Raw genomic sequence first — 14,498 nt, 5'->3', positions numbered from 1 at the left:
AATTTGATGTATCTCAAATGCATCACTTTTCTTTGGAAGCAGTTTACATGTCATCTGTGGAGTGAACCAATTTAGAGTCAGGAACATGTTTGTGGGCCTATCCTATCCAACTTTCCAGCACTGATGCATCTATGCCAATGGGATGTGGTGGTGGAGCAGTCACAGAACCTCCTCAAGGTAAGGGAATGTTTGTTCCTGTACCTCAGGGCTGCATTGCAGCTGCATCAATGCTGGAATGTTGGAAAGGATTGGGCTCTGTTATGACTTAAGTCTGAATCTTTCTATTGTGTGCACATTTGGACAGAACAGTTCAGCCTTTGGGTACAGGGTAAACAGCTAAGTATGTATAAGTGCTTCAGCTTGGCATTTTGAAATAGATCCCTTTGCCAATTTCAGCGCAGTGTTTATGCTCACAAGCACTTTGAGAAGCTCTCTTGTAAGCCTGTAAACATCAAACTTGCATCAACATGAATTATACTAGGCAGGGATCTCAGGCTTGAAATATTATGTGTACTGTAATGCTTTGAATACGTGTGCCCTCCCAATATGACTTCGAGTAAGGTATCTTGTGAACACAAAGTCATGGACGAGGGATCCTAGAAACTGGACTCAAGTACGTTCAACCAACAGAGCTCCTAGCCCCATTTCTTTAGTGTGCAACGGGAAGATGTGCCAACCAGCATTGGAAAGAAACTTGTAGAATGACTACTTGTCGAATGAGTCCTTGAGTACTTGAGATACGGTAATACTTATTGATTTCTATAGAATCCCTTATAAAACAGCAGTAACTGGATTATCTGTGTTTTTTGGCAATTGACTTCAGCAACAGTAAAACATGGAGCTGCTATATGCTAACGCATGATGTTTTGTTTTCACTTTGAACAGTTATGCCATTATTATGTGGGAAGTGATGTCAAGAAAACAGCCCTTTGAAGGTCTGATTCTTTTCTTTATTGCTGTCCTGTAATTCTGTGTAGGAGGTGTTGAGTTTGAATAACATGCAGCAGTTGTTTATGAAATCAATATATATGCAGTATACAAGAACTGGTATCAATGGTTTCACTTATCCGCAGATAGACGGATCAGTGGGACCCCTCCCCCCCCGTACCTCCCATTACAAGTACCTTTGTTTACTGTAGTAGTGCTTCCAACATGAGTGCTTCCTACTTAACATTCTTCCTGACCCAAAGAACATTCTTCTTGAACTGAAGAACCAAATGGGCAGGCAAACAGCCTGCACACTAGGGGGTTCCTGCTGCATTAGACCAATCTTACCATTTTTCTTAAATATCGTCTTGCAGTTAAATTACAGCACAACTTGTGTTGGAACAAGGAGGCCGCAAATCCAGCACAAGTTTGTGACTGAATGCAGCCCAGCCCCCTGCAGCCTCAGTGGGTCTACTCAGAACTGCACCACCTAAAGATGTGGCGCAGCCTGGAGGGGATAGGATCCAGCATAAGTGGATCCTATAAGCACATAAGTGCTTGATCCTGGTCCCGCACTCTTGCTGCCCACCCTCCCCTGCCCTGAAATGCCTTTTTCCCACCCTCTCCAGGCCCCTCCTCAGACCCCGAGCTTGGCCAGCATATATTTACCCCATTTCGTTGCTGCAGAGGCTGAATCTGCCCTCCGTGGCCAGTGCATCTCCATGCACCAGCACAGCTAACTTCAGAGGAGGCACAAAGGTGCTTTATAGCATGTTTGCGACCCTCCCAGGTTGGCACAAGGGACTTGCGCCAGCCCAGCACAATCTCAGAATTGCACTCTTAGGGCGCAGTCTTAACCCCTTATGTCAGTGCTTTCCAGCACTGACATAAGGGCAGTGCAGCTCCAAGGTAAGGGAACAAACACTCCCTTACTTTGAAGAAGCCTCCGTGAGTACCCCCCAACTGCAGGATGCACATGTCCCATTGGCACGCTATGCCAGTGCTGGAAAGCACTGACATAAGGGGTTAGGATTGCCCCCTTAATTATTTAAATAAATGAGAGGTTGGGGGGGGGTGATTTTGGTTTTGTACAATTATATTTGGTAGCAATATAGCGCAGCGCCAATACTGTCTTTGTGTTCACCTGTGACTTGCTACTGACTAAGAAGTGCATGTATTTCTAATAAGTACATAATATCTACTTTGACAGATGTTATAAACCCCTTGCAGATTATGTATAGCGTGTCTCAAGGCAAGCGTCCGGATACAAGTGAAGAAAGTTTACCACTTGACATTCCTCACCGAACACTGATGATAGCCCTAATGGAATGTGGCTGGGCACAAAATCCAGATGAAAGGCCTTCTTTTTCAAGTGAGTTGCACATTTTGTGTGGTGGTTAGGTAGCTTGGCAAGCATTCTGGAAGCCCTGCTACTGCATCATGCTGTGAATTCTACTGAACATGCCCAGGAACTCCTTATACTCTTCTGAAATGAGAGGATGCTGTACATTGGCAGTGTTCAGCCTGGAAAGTTCTAGAAGCGTCCTGAGCATTGGTTGGTCACACCGAATGTGTATGTATTACAATTAAGGGCGCAATCCTAAGTGCGTCCTGGGCTGGCGCAGGTCCTTTGTGCCAGCCCAGGAGGGTTGCAAATGTGTCATAAAGCACATTTGCGTTTCCTCATGTGTCGGCTGGGCTGGTGCAGGGACATGCACAGGTCCACGGAGGCTGCATCCAGCCTCTGCACTGACACAGAGAGGCAAGGCTGCATCGGCTGACGCAGGGGTCTAGGGAGGAGGCAGGAGGGAGGTGTTCCAGGGTGGGGGGAGGGCAGGCAGAGGACATTCCAGGGGGCAGGCGGGTGGGTGGGCGGGGAGCAGGAGGCAGGGCTAGCACCCTGCAGTTATGGCAGATCCCAACCCCATTCCCCGAACAGCATGGAGCAGCTCCAAGCCACTCCATTCTCCTCAGACTTGTGTCACCTCCTAAGGTGGTGCAAGTCTGAGGAGACCCATTGGGGCTGTGGTGGCTTCCGTGGGGGTAAGAGGAAGAGTTTTCCCTTGCCTCCGGCTGAACTGATTGCAAAGGGGGAGGGTGAAACAAAGCAGGGGAGGGTGGTGATGGGTGAGCAGAATATGGGCAAGGAGGGGTGAAGCAGGGTGAGGGCAGAGTAGAGACAGCTGGGAGAGTCTTTGGAGCCCAGGTCTACCCATCCATGTGGCATCAGGAGTGTCCCCAGCATCCCGTATGGGAAACAAGTCTGAGTAGATACGAAAATGTCAGATCCCAGGAAATTTCTGGGCCCCTTCCTTTGGCTCTGGGTCCCTCTTTTGACCCTGGGCCTGGGTTCAAACTAATCCCTTTACCCCCCTCTCCTAAGCCCTCTTTTTTCCCTGCATAGCATGCAGCCACCACAAAACTGGCTGTGCTGCGTTGGGGGGGGGTGCGATTGGGAGTATTGGGAGAAGTAAGGGAAAATATTTTCCATTACCACTTGGTAAGCCCCTTGGCTACTTGTGAATCTCCTTGGACCTGCACCAGTTCTTTCGCTCACACGAGTTTGAGGAGACAAAAGGAGAATATTGGGAATAGCATATAGCATTCTCGCACTGGGCGCCACCCCTTCCCACACTCAACATGCCCCTGGCCCTCCCTCAATCTGCTCTGATCTTCTCACCCCCCTCCCATTTCGCCCACCCCGCTGACTTATCAGCTTTAGCATTGGCCATTGTCACATACGGAGTCCTCTCTACACCTACAGTCCTGCCCTGGCCAGACACCCCTTTCCCAAGAGGTTAGTACAAGGAGCAATGAGTAATTAAAATATTCAGTTAAATTAAGCTGTTTGAGTTTAAGTTTCTGTACATGAGCTGCAGGCCTATGGGGCCATGTTCCTCTTCTTGCTGAATTTAGACTATGATAGGAAACACCTAACTGCTCTGGCCAGTTGCACCAGCCCTGGTGGTGGTTGCGCAGCCCCTGGAGGGCAGGGTGCCAGTTGCAGGTACTGAGCTACTTGGAGGAAAGAAGTGCAGCCAGGTTTGCGGATGGCACCCTTGATACTCAGCAGTTGAAACGGGTGTCTTTTAAATGGAACATAGGCACAGCTTTTAAAACCATTGTATTTTCTTTCAAATAAACTATTGAACTTGCCAAGGCAAGCATAGTTGGAGATTGGCTGCCTCTGTGGGTGCATCTTTACAGCATGGTATATGAAACATGCCCGTAAGTCGTTTTCATAAATGCGATTTGATAGCTCAGCAATTACTGTTGGAGATCTATTGCTGTAGAACTGAGTGTCCTTGTTCTTGTTTAGAGTGCTTAATAGAGCTTGAACCGGTGCTGAGAACATTTGATGAGATACCTATGCTTCAAGCAGTAATTCAGTTAAAGGAAGCCAAAGTAAGTAAGCATTCATTATAAACTAATATACGCATACACAAAATGTAGGCATTAACCTGCCTGTTCAAAGAAACTTGATCACTATGGAACTGAAACTTGAAATTGCACACCTTGAGTACACCTTATCTCTGGAGTTTCAGGATGATTAATACAAGCTTGCTAATATGTCTTTCAGTCACAGTATGAATGGCGATGTGTTCACCTGTCTAGCAAGATGTCCGGCGATGAGTCAATATCTCTAAATATACCATTAACCCATCTCAGTTTACAGGAGGTAAATCTGCTTTTAATGTTATTGTTTTTTGTTATTGTTATTAACTTAGCATTTTGTATTGTGCTTTTGAACACTCCTCCACATGTATTATCATCTCCCTTTGCAGTGTGCTGAGGAATCCAAATATATACAGGTGGTGCTTCGGTATCCTTGGACCTTCCCCTTCCCCTCCCAACAGATACCAAAAATTGTGGATAATTATATCTGCTGTTTTGGCACCTGTTAATCCTCCAAAGAGGCTTCCCCGGGCCTCAGAGTGCCTTATAAGGGCAAAAAAATCACTTCCGGTTTCCTGAGTGAAACCAGAAGTTGTGTTTTTTCATGTTCTGGAGCCAATCTGAAGCCCGCAGAGGTTGCGGGCGGACGTGCACCACCTCTACAGTTCTCAGAAAACTCTCCATTCGCAGCTCCAGTTGCCTTCAGAGGGTTCAGATTAGGCCAAGTCTGGAAAATCCACATGCCAAAGTTAGACCAAGATGGAAAATTTGCAGATAAATAGGCTCAACCTGTATACTTAAAAAACCTATATACATTAAAGAACACTTAAAACCTGTATACATTAAAGAACACTTAAAAATTTCCTGTCAGGCACACACTCAAAAATAGGGAAAGGCTGGATTTTTTTTTTAAATGTAGCTCAGTTTTGTGGGTTGTATTGAAAGAAAGCCATGACTAAGCACCACTGAAATCAGTGAGTCAGGTTAGTGGTGACTAACAGCCCAATCCTGTGAAGGGCCTATGCTGAGTAAAGTGGTGGGGGTAGGATTGCGGCATAACTTAAATCCAGCTTGTCCAGGCAGGAGAGCTCCCATGAACATATTTAAGATCCTGCACCCAAATGAAAACTGTAACAATGTACAGAGATCACAAAATCACACAACTCTGTTTAATTCAGAATACCCCAGGTGCTATAAATATTGTCAAAAAAGACACATGATTCAGTCCAGAAGCTTAGATCATGAACGAAAAGCACAATGACTCAAAAGGGGGGAAAAGCATCCTTTATCACAAACTTCCAGATTGCTTCAGGTATACCACACAATAATAAAAAATGTCATATTTTGAGAATGTGGTTACCCTGACTGAATTCAAATTCAATGTAGAACAATTTTAGAACAAAAAGATGTAATTAGGGACTGTATAAGTGGATTGGAATTTATTCTGATTTTGCTGTCAGTACCAGCAAATAAATAAAAATGACCTATTAAGCATTTTATTCTACTCTAAGTTGGGCCTCACAGTGTGAATGGACAATGTGAAATAGTGATGTTAGCAAACTTAGAGGTAAATTCAGAAATATAGAGCCAAGTTCCCTCTGCTAGCCCTACAACAACCACCGAAAACTCCCGTTTTCTGTTGAGGGGGCAGGGGCGGAACATACTTTGGTTGCTGTAAAAAAAAGGTAAAGATGTGCTGTAATTGTCCCTGTTAATAAATATCTCTTAAATGTATTTTCCCTATTTGATTATGTTCATTCCAGGATACAAGCGGTTCTTCAAGCCAAAGTGAGGCACTTTCTCTGCGAAGCCTTTCCCCGGAAATGCCCCAAAAGTACAATATCCTTTCTCCAGGTATACCCTCTTTCTATAGCCCAACTTTGTATAATGACGATCAGTTCTGACCGAGGATGCATAGCAAGTGCCAGCAATGTGCTAGTGACACATTAACTAAGTGCAGTGGCATTAGCAAGGGCCTGAACCAAAGTAATGGAAAAAGAAAGGAACATGTTAGCAGGCATCATATGATCTTCTGTGTGCTATTTGGGCTAGCCATACATGCTCGTAATATGTTTTAAACAATACATATTATGCCCTGAGCCAAACTATGAAAGCATAGCAGAAAGGAACGTATGTTTATTATTCTGTGTATGGGTTGAGTGTGCAGGAAGCAAAGTATAAATGCATACAAAATGGTAAAACAAGGAGTGGAAGTTTAAGGACAAACCTAGGGTCATAAGGGGATTGTATAGCAGGCGTCTCATGTTTTTCTAACTCTGAATAAGCAGGTGTGCTAGCTAGCTCTTTCTGTTGTGCAGTGGGTAGCCTTTCTTTGTTCCAGAGTGAGAAGAGTTGAGAACCAGAGCCGTCCCAAGTGCACACACTGAGTGTCACACTATTTTTAGAGGTGCCACTGAATTGGTAGGCACAAAAAAGTGCACGCCAAAGCAGTTCTGTGGTAGGATACATTTGTTGCATATGGAAGGTTCAGGCCGAGGCATTTCTATGTGAGAGTGGCAAAGACCTGTTCAGAAACCCTGAAGAACCACTGCCAACCAGTGAGGCCAATACTGAGCTAGATGAACCAGTGGTCTGACTTAGTAAGGAGCATCTTCCTATATAATGCTGCAGAGGATGCTAGGATACGTTTCTACATCATGCACAGCCCCACAGGTGCGCATCTGCCTTCTCTGTAACATGGCAAACTGTGGGTCACCTCTTGGTGGGCACAACCTGATTGTCGGTGGGTCATGAAGCTATAACTAACAGACAGATAGAAGGAAAGTACATGGAGCCCTATGGAAAGCGGAACAGAGCCACATTTACGCATGAGTAGCTGACTGCGCCTTAGTGCAATGCAGAGGGCAGACCAAGAGGAATTCAATGCCACCAGAATGGTCCTGATCCAATGAACGCAGCCCCCAAAAAACACTCAAGAAAAACCCTTCTTCTAAGTTGACAAGCGTGTTGAGCTCTATGGAAAGCAAAACTAAGAGCACAATCTTAACTTTCGCTGGAACAGGCAGTCCAGGAGGCCTGCACTGTATCAGTACAAGGTTGGGGCTGACTGCAGCTCAGCCAGAGGCAAGGGGAAACTTTTCCCCGTACCGCTGAGGAAGCTGCAGCAGCCCCAAAGGAGCTACTAGGATCTGCACCACCTCAGGAGGTGGCTCAGATCCGAGCAGAACGGAGCAGTCTGGAGCTGCTCTGCGCTGCCCAGGGAACGGGGCTAGGATCCGGCATAACTGCCATGTCTCGGCCGCACCTCCTGCTCCCTGCCTGCCCTGGGAATGCCCTCCTTCCCACTCTGAATTCCCACTGGGAATACCCTTCTCCCACTCGGCCGACACAGCCTTGCCTCTGGCTGCCGTTGTGGAGGCTGAATCTGGCCTCCACGTGCCAGCATGCCTTCACTTGATACATGCAGAACTGCAACATAGAACATTGGTCTGGATTTATGGACTGTGGTTGCACAAAAGCAGAGGTAGCACATGACTTGTGCAGTTTACAGTAAGCCAACACCCATTCTAGCATAGCTAGCAATAGCAGTGCAGGGTTTTGAAGGGGAGAGAAGAGACATTTGCTGGCCAGTTGCAGATGGAGATTGTACTTACACAGAACCTTCTTCTAGTGTGCAAGCCCTTTCTTTAACCTACAACTATGATCCCCAGGGTCACCTTGCATCAAGAGAAGTGAGGCCTGCCCACAGGCCTGCCATGTTTCATTACTGAAAGGGAAATATTTTGTTTCTGTTTCTTTGGCTGTGCAAGGGCCCAGTTGGCTTCCTGCATGAGTGATGACACCATGTACTTTACAGGAACCAAGCTTGGCTGCATTTTTTTTAATGCATGATGGGACCTCGTGCTCTTCAGTTCATCTGCAGCTGTGGCAGCAGTGAAAGAGGAAGCAGCAGTACCCCTTATGCATACAGAGAGGGTAGCCAGACAACAATCTTTGCGCCGTTAAGCTGCTACCCTGCTCCTGCTGGACCCAGTGGCTTTACTGTATGTGGAGAGTTTCTGGTTCTTCTATTTCCAGAGCCAGCAAACAGCCCCCCTGGTGGTGCTGTTAGCAAGGGGTGCAGGTGGAAGAAGCTGCAGTTTCTCAGGAAGGGAGAAAAGAGGCAACGCTCAGGTGCCTGCAGCAGCATTTGATTTAATTGAAACAATTTTATCCTGTTTCCTTCCACTAGGGAACTCCAGAGTTGCTAGCAACATAAACGCATGAAACAACGATGACACTATCAAAATAACATCGTAAAATGCTACAATAACCAAATCAATGGTCAGGTTAGATCAGGGGTGTCAAACATATGCAACCCCCAGAGGCGGTTTATCTGGCCCCCATGATAATTAGGCTCTCCCAGCTTGGTAATTGGGGTCTCTCATAACTTGAAAATATGAACAAAATTCACACATTTTCTCTTCTGTCGTTTGCAACTGAGAACAAAGTGCTTATTTCTGGCCATCATCTGTTTAATGATGTCACTTTCGCCCCTCAGCAGGCACCATGAATGCTAACTTCTGCCCTCTAGTATGAAACGGGTTTGACACCCCTGGGTTAGAGTATCAACTCAGATTCCCTTCTTTCAGGACTTAGGGCTCAGACCTAAACTAAATCCCTCCCCACTGATGCAGCTATGCCAGTAGAGTGCATACTGTGTCCAGGGGAGGGGGGAGTCACTGAGGTCTCCTTGAGGTAAGGCAAGCCTTTCCTGCCTCAGTGGCCCATCTACACAAACTAGATCGCTTGGCACAAGTCGGAGAGTAAGGAAAAGGGAAGGGGACAAGAAATGGGGTTAGGATCTGGTGCATGCTAATGCTGCTACTTTAATTTGGGCAGGCCTTCATGTAATCCTATCTCTGTTGTCTTCACAATATTGCAGTGGCCCTGTTGTAGATAGCTCCCCACCGGGTATGGTGACATCGGAACAAGAATACATTCCACTTTCCATCCTGGGTAAAGGACAGGCAGCACAGAGCAAGTGTGGTGTGACTTTTGTGCCCTCCTTGAGTGCTGGGCTAGGCCACTGTTAAGCTTGATGCACACAGGAGCATTCCTGTGCAGCCTCCTGTTTGCATCATGCAATTGTGAAGTGACTCCTGCAGGCGCTGTCACTGATACGATCAGTTTGCGTACTAAACACTAGAAGCTCCTAATCATCCTGACCCCCACAATCAGAAAGGGCACAGTTGTTCTTTCCCCCTTATTCAGTCTATGCAATGTATTGATTACGTTCAGTGGTAGGGCACACATTTCACATGCAGGAATATTCCAGTTTGTTCCTAGTCAGTTCTAGGTTGGACTGGGAAAGACCCCTGTCTACAGCCTAGGGAGCCACTGCCAACAACCCATCCTGAGCTGGCATATGTCATGGTTTAGTCCAGCCATTTTCAACCTTTTTCAGCTCAGGGCACACTGTCAAGGCACTAAAATTGTCAAGGCACACTCCCAGTTTTTTACTTACATTAAATTACTACATTACAATTAATTTTTAATTAATATAATTAATACAATTAAATCATTACATGACAAAGGGCACAACCTAACCAGGTCTACTCAGAAGTAAGTCCTATTTTGTTCATTGGGGCTTACTCTCAGGAAAGTGTAGTTAGGATTGCAGCCAAAGACTAGGGGGGAATGTGCCTGTGGGACTTACTTCTGAGTGGACATGCCTAGGATTGGGCTTTTGGTTGCACTCTTTTTTCTCAAATACAGGCTCAAGCAATTGACATTTCTCTCTCCTCCTCTCCCCCACCCCACCCCCTCCCACATTCCCCTCCCACCACTCCCATTCCCCTCTGCTCTCTCTACGTCAGGCTATAAGGCCTGACACAGAGGCTCTCAAGTCTGGGCCAGCAAAATAGCTGGCGCAGACTTGAGAAGCCCCATTTGGGGCCTGGGGCTTCCCCTGAGGGGACCTTGGGTGGCCTCAGCAATGCTGCTGGATGCAGCAGTAGCCATTTTAGCATCAGTGCACCAGGCAGAGCCGCAGGGGATAGGACTAGGCTTCCCATTATCTTCTTCTCTGTAATCAGATATTCTTAACATGAGAACAGAGCATAAATGATAGAATCAGTCATGTTTGGCAAACCTACCCAAGGGAGCATAAGATACAGACTACCTTCTTAAAGAGTTTCAACTTGATGAGTAATGGTCTGGACCCTGAGAACCATGGGCAGACTTGTGTGTGCAGAACAGGACTTCCCTGCCATCCCCTTCCCTGCACCTGAGGGTTGGGGGACTTCTGGAACAACATTCAGGGTAACATGAGACAGCCTCAGGTGCACAAGAGAGGATTCAGCAGAAATCAGAGATGCATACAACTCTTTCCATGAGCAGAGATGCTCTTCACTTGCGCTAGGGCTCCATTGGATCCAAGCCACAGTTTAGAAAGAAAAAGAACAGATATGGGGCATGTAGTGGCCAAGATCGAAAATATTATTGATATAATTTCACAAGTCCAAGAGGCCTCTAGATTTGGTTGACTTAAATCCTCCCATCCCACATGGCAGTCTGGGAAATGTGGGTATGTGTTGGCATTGTAATAATGGTCATTGATGTGGCGTGAGACTTGAGAATACAAAAATGTCAAAAATTCTACTGAGTATGTTCAAGCCTCGGGGGGAGGGGGGGTCCTGGCTAACATGTGCAAAATGATGTGCAGACCCATAAAGTTCTGGTTATGTATTATGCATTGTGTTTCTATTTTTGTTTTGAACACAAAATAAAAATTGAAATTTTCTTTTTTGGCAAGGCCCCAGTGACTCTTCTGGTCTCCCACACTCGCTGGTTAGCATGAATAAAAATATCTCACTGCCCCAGAGAACTCAGTCGTATGTATCTCAACGAAGTTCCTCTTGCTCTGCCACAAGTAGTTCAAATTCATCCAATTCATATGTGCTGCCACCATCAGGAGCCAATTCAGGTAATGAACTTTTTGTGCATCCTGGTCTGTTTAGGTATTTATGAATAAGATATTGCAATACAGTCTTTCAATTTAAAGATACCATTCTGATATTTAAAATTCAAATATGTAAGCAGTTCTCCATCTCGGTTAGTTCCTATTTTGATGCTATCTATACATTTGGAAGGGCATATCAACTATTTTTTAAAAAAAATTTCTTCATTTTTTTTCCATTAGTTTTTGTGTTGCCTGCTATACAACCAGTGGATCCAGTGGATATTGCTCACCAGTGGATCCAAAGTAAAAGAGAGGAAATTGTCATCCAGATGACCGAGGCTTGTCTTAACCAATCCCTGGATGCTCTCCTAGCAAAGGATTTAGTCATGAAAGAGGATTATGAACTTATCAGCACCAAACCTACAAGGACATCAAAAGTCAGGCAACTGCTTGACACCACGGATAGCCACGGAGAGGAATTCGCCAGAGTTATAGTGCAGAAACTAAAAGACAATAAACAGATGGGACTCCAGCCTTATCCAGATATACCTCTTCTGTCTAAACCCGCATCTTTGAATTGATAAAGAGCAGTGTAAAGAACTCAAACCCCTTTTCTTACTAGTAGCATTCCTGTTTTGGAAATGTCACTTTATTTTTTGCTGGACTGCTCTACCAAAGTTCTAAAAAAAAAAAAAGTATGGTAAGTGAAAGTATTACATAACATCCATGTTGGTTTTAAAATGTCAGAACTCTTTTTACACCAAGTGGAGTTTCCTCATTTGATACTCCTGTATTTTGTAGATCTATCAAGGCAAAGAAAATATAAAATGTTTTAAAAATACACATGACTTTACTGTGTTTGTACATGTTCTGTTGTACCATTGAGAAGGACTCTTGGTTTGGCACGATGGTTTGGCACGTTGGTTTGGCACGTTAGAACATCATTCTAAAATAGCATTTTTTTTAAACCATCTACTTTATTTAGAACACTTTGCAACATGAACTTGTCAGCTGGAAAAGGTTCTGTCTGTCTGCTCTGACATTCCTTTGTGTGTGGCAGAAGATATTAGATCTAGAACATGTTGTAGGGCGTTCAAGTGAAGCACTACTGTAGTCTTTTTGGCCATATCGTTTTTCCATATGAAGATACATGACCAAGGGGCATATAGGAACAAGCATAAGAACATAAGCCCTGCTGGATCAGGCCAAAGGCCCATCTAGTCCAGCTTCCTGTATCTCACAGTGGCCCACCAAATGCCCCAGGGAGCTCACAAGACAACAGACACAATCTGCGTCCTGGTGCACTCTCTTGCACCTGGCAATCACAGGCAGCCTGCCTCTAAAACCAAGAGTTTGCACATACCTACTATGACTTGTAACCCATAATGAACTTTTCCTCCAGAAATTTTTCCAATCCCCCCAACAGCACCTGCTCTGTATGTTGCAGGATAAGATCAGTAGTGCGCTTACAAGCTGTCTTTCAAACAAACAAACGAAAAAACAAAGAACAAAAAACAACTTGTGTCTCATTGATGATCTTGTCCTTCAAAAATGTCTAAGTTTCCAGGAAACCCCAGAACACAGTTTGGAAATCCATTACTCTGAAAGAAAAACAAGTAAGATGTTTGTTTGCATTGCTTATAGGCTTGTCCATTAGTAACATTCAGGGAAATTCACACAGTGTGTTGTTTTTCGGAGTCATCAAGGCCATGTTGACCAACAATCGGTAACAAACTCACTTTTTGAATGTTCTCGCTATGAAAAGGAGGGGAAGTCATTGCTCAGGCCCTAGGAGTGTAACAACTACACCTCCCTATAAATTCTATTTAAACCAAAATCACCCCAAAAAAAAAATGCACTTCAAGTTAGCAACAATAGTAATTTGAAAATAAGAAGATGCTGAGAGAGGATCTAAAGCGAGGGAAATGAAACAGACATGTGAAATCCTTTCAAGAATGTTTCATGGCTCTGCGCCCAGTCTGTCATGAGAATATGAACAAAATTTGGCTGCATTCCACTCCTTCCCAGAATGATTCTGGTTACTGTAGAAAGTGTGACTTCTCTGTAAGCAGAGCAGTGGAATATATTCATGGTCCTTCTACAGGACACATATTCCCCCTTGTGGAGAGAATGTGAAACTGATTGCTGTGTATCCCAATGTGTGTGTGAATACTACAGAAGTTGTGGCATATACTGTACCTCTGAACGACCACTGCAGAAATCTTACTTGCCTCTGATCTGTTGGTGAAAACTTTGTCACAGTCCTCCTCAACCCTTATTTACACTGTGTTGGTCAGATTTCAAGGGGAATACTATCCTTGTGGTGACAGTGGAATCCACCAATTCTGGCCCTGGCATAAGGGCAGATCAGAGGGAGGGAGAGAGACACCAGCCTCAGGGTGTCTCCCCCTTCACTTGATCACCATATATCTCCAGTGGTGGCATACAAAAGTTTTATACTGGGGAAAAAGCTCTGAGTTGGACCTGTAGCACTCTGAGGGTTTGTTGCTGCTGTTTTTCTTTTTAAAAAGAAACTGGTTTGACACACCAAAGGCAGGGATTAGAAACAAGTTATTTTTTCACATTTTTATACCACCCTTCCTCCAAAGGACTCAGGGAGGTGTACACAGCTGCTCCCCTCCTTTTGGGCTCACAACAACCCTGTGAGGTAGGTGAGGCTAAGAGAAAGTAACTGGTCCAAGGTCACCCAGGAAGCTTCATGGCTGAGGGGGGATTCAAACCTGGATCTTCCAGGTCTAACTCCACCTCCCAAACCACTCCACCATCCTGGTTCTCTTTTGCCTTAGGATCTTGGGGACAATGAGGTTAGTTAGAGAGAGATAGGCCTTTCAGCGGCATTCTCTCCAGTAAGTGATAACAGCTGCTATTTCATAAAATCAGAACCTGATTTCCTGCCTGACCAGAGGGAATGTGGAAGGTATCCTGAGGGTTACAGGTAATTCTCAGCTGTTAAGCCTCTCTAGTGCTTGGAGGGGACTAGGAACCAACTTCTACACAGGAAGATATTGCTTGGGGAAAAGTAGTGCAGCTAGAGGGGGAGGTCACTTCGCTATGCTTTGTAGGTGCCTGAATGTGCCTTGCAAACAGTCTCTCCACTTTGGAGCCATTCCGAGGTGCTAGAGCAAAACAAAGGAGATACCTCCATTTAGTTTTAGCTGCCTGAATTGGCTTCAGAGGGGAGGGGGAGGCCACTTGCACTGCACATTCAGGCTCCTGCAAAATTTAGTGCTATGACCCCCCCTGCCAGCTA

General features: G+C 45.2%; 1 protein-coding gene across 1 annotated transcript in view; it reads left to right on the top strand.

Moving 5' to 3' along the window:
* The window catches only part of RIPK2 (receptor interacting serine/threonine kinase 2), a 36,086-nt gene extending 24,023 nt beyond the window's left edge, over window positions 1-12,063 (top strand). The window contains exons 5-11 of the mRNA XM_066625995.1: window positions 886-935; window positions 2,138-2,299; window positions 4,247-4,332; window positions 4,508-4,606; window positions 6,087-6,177; window positions 11,081-11,251; window positions 11,468-12,063. Of these exons, the coding sequence (XP_066482092.1) occupies window positions 886-935; window positions 2,138-2,299; window positions 4,247-4,332; window positions 4,508-4,606; window positions 6,087-6,177; window positions 11,081-11,251; window positions 11,468-11,808 (1,000 nt within the window). The 3' untranslated portion in view covers window positions 11,809-12,063. The remainder of the gene's footprint in view (window positions 1-885; window positions 936-2,137; window positions 2,300-4,246; window positions 4,333-4,507; window positions 4,607-6,086; window positions 6,178-11,080; window positions 11,252-11,467) is intronic.
* Window positions 12,064-14,498: the final 2,435 nt, after the last annotated feature.

This window comes from Tiliqua scincoides, chromosome 4 (genome assembly GCF_035046505.1).
Source record: "Tiliqua scincoides isolate rTilSci1 chromosome 4, rTilSci1.hap2, whole genome shotgun sequence".
NCBI classification, from domain to species: Eukaryota; Metazoa; Chordata; class Lepidosauria; order Squamata; family Scincidae; genus Tiliqua; species Tiliqua scincoides.
This window is presented reverse-complemented; position numbering and strand designations above follow the sequence as displayed.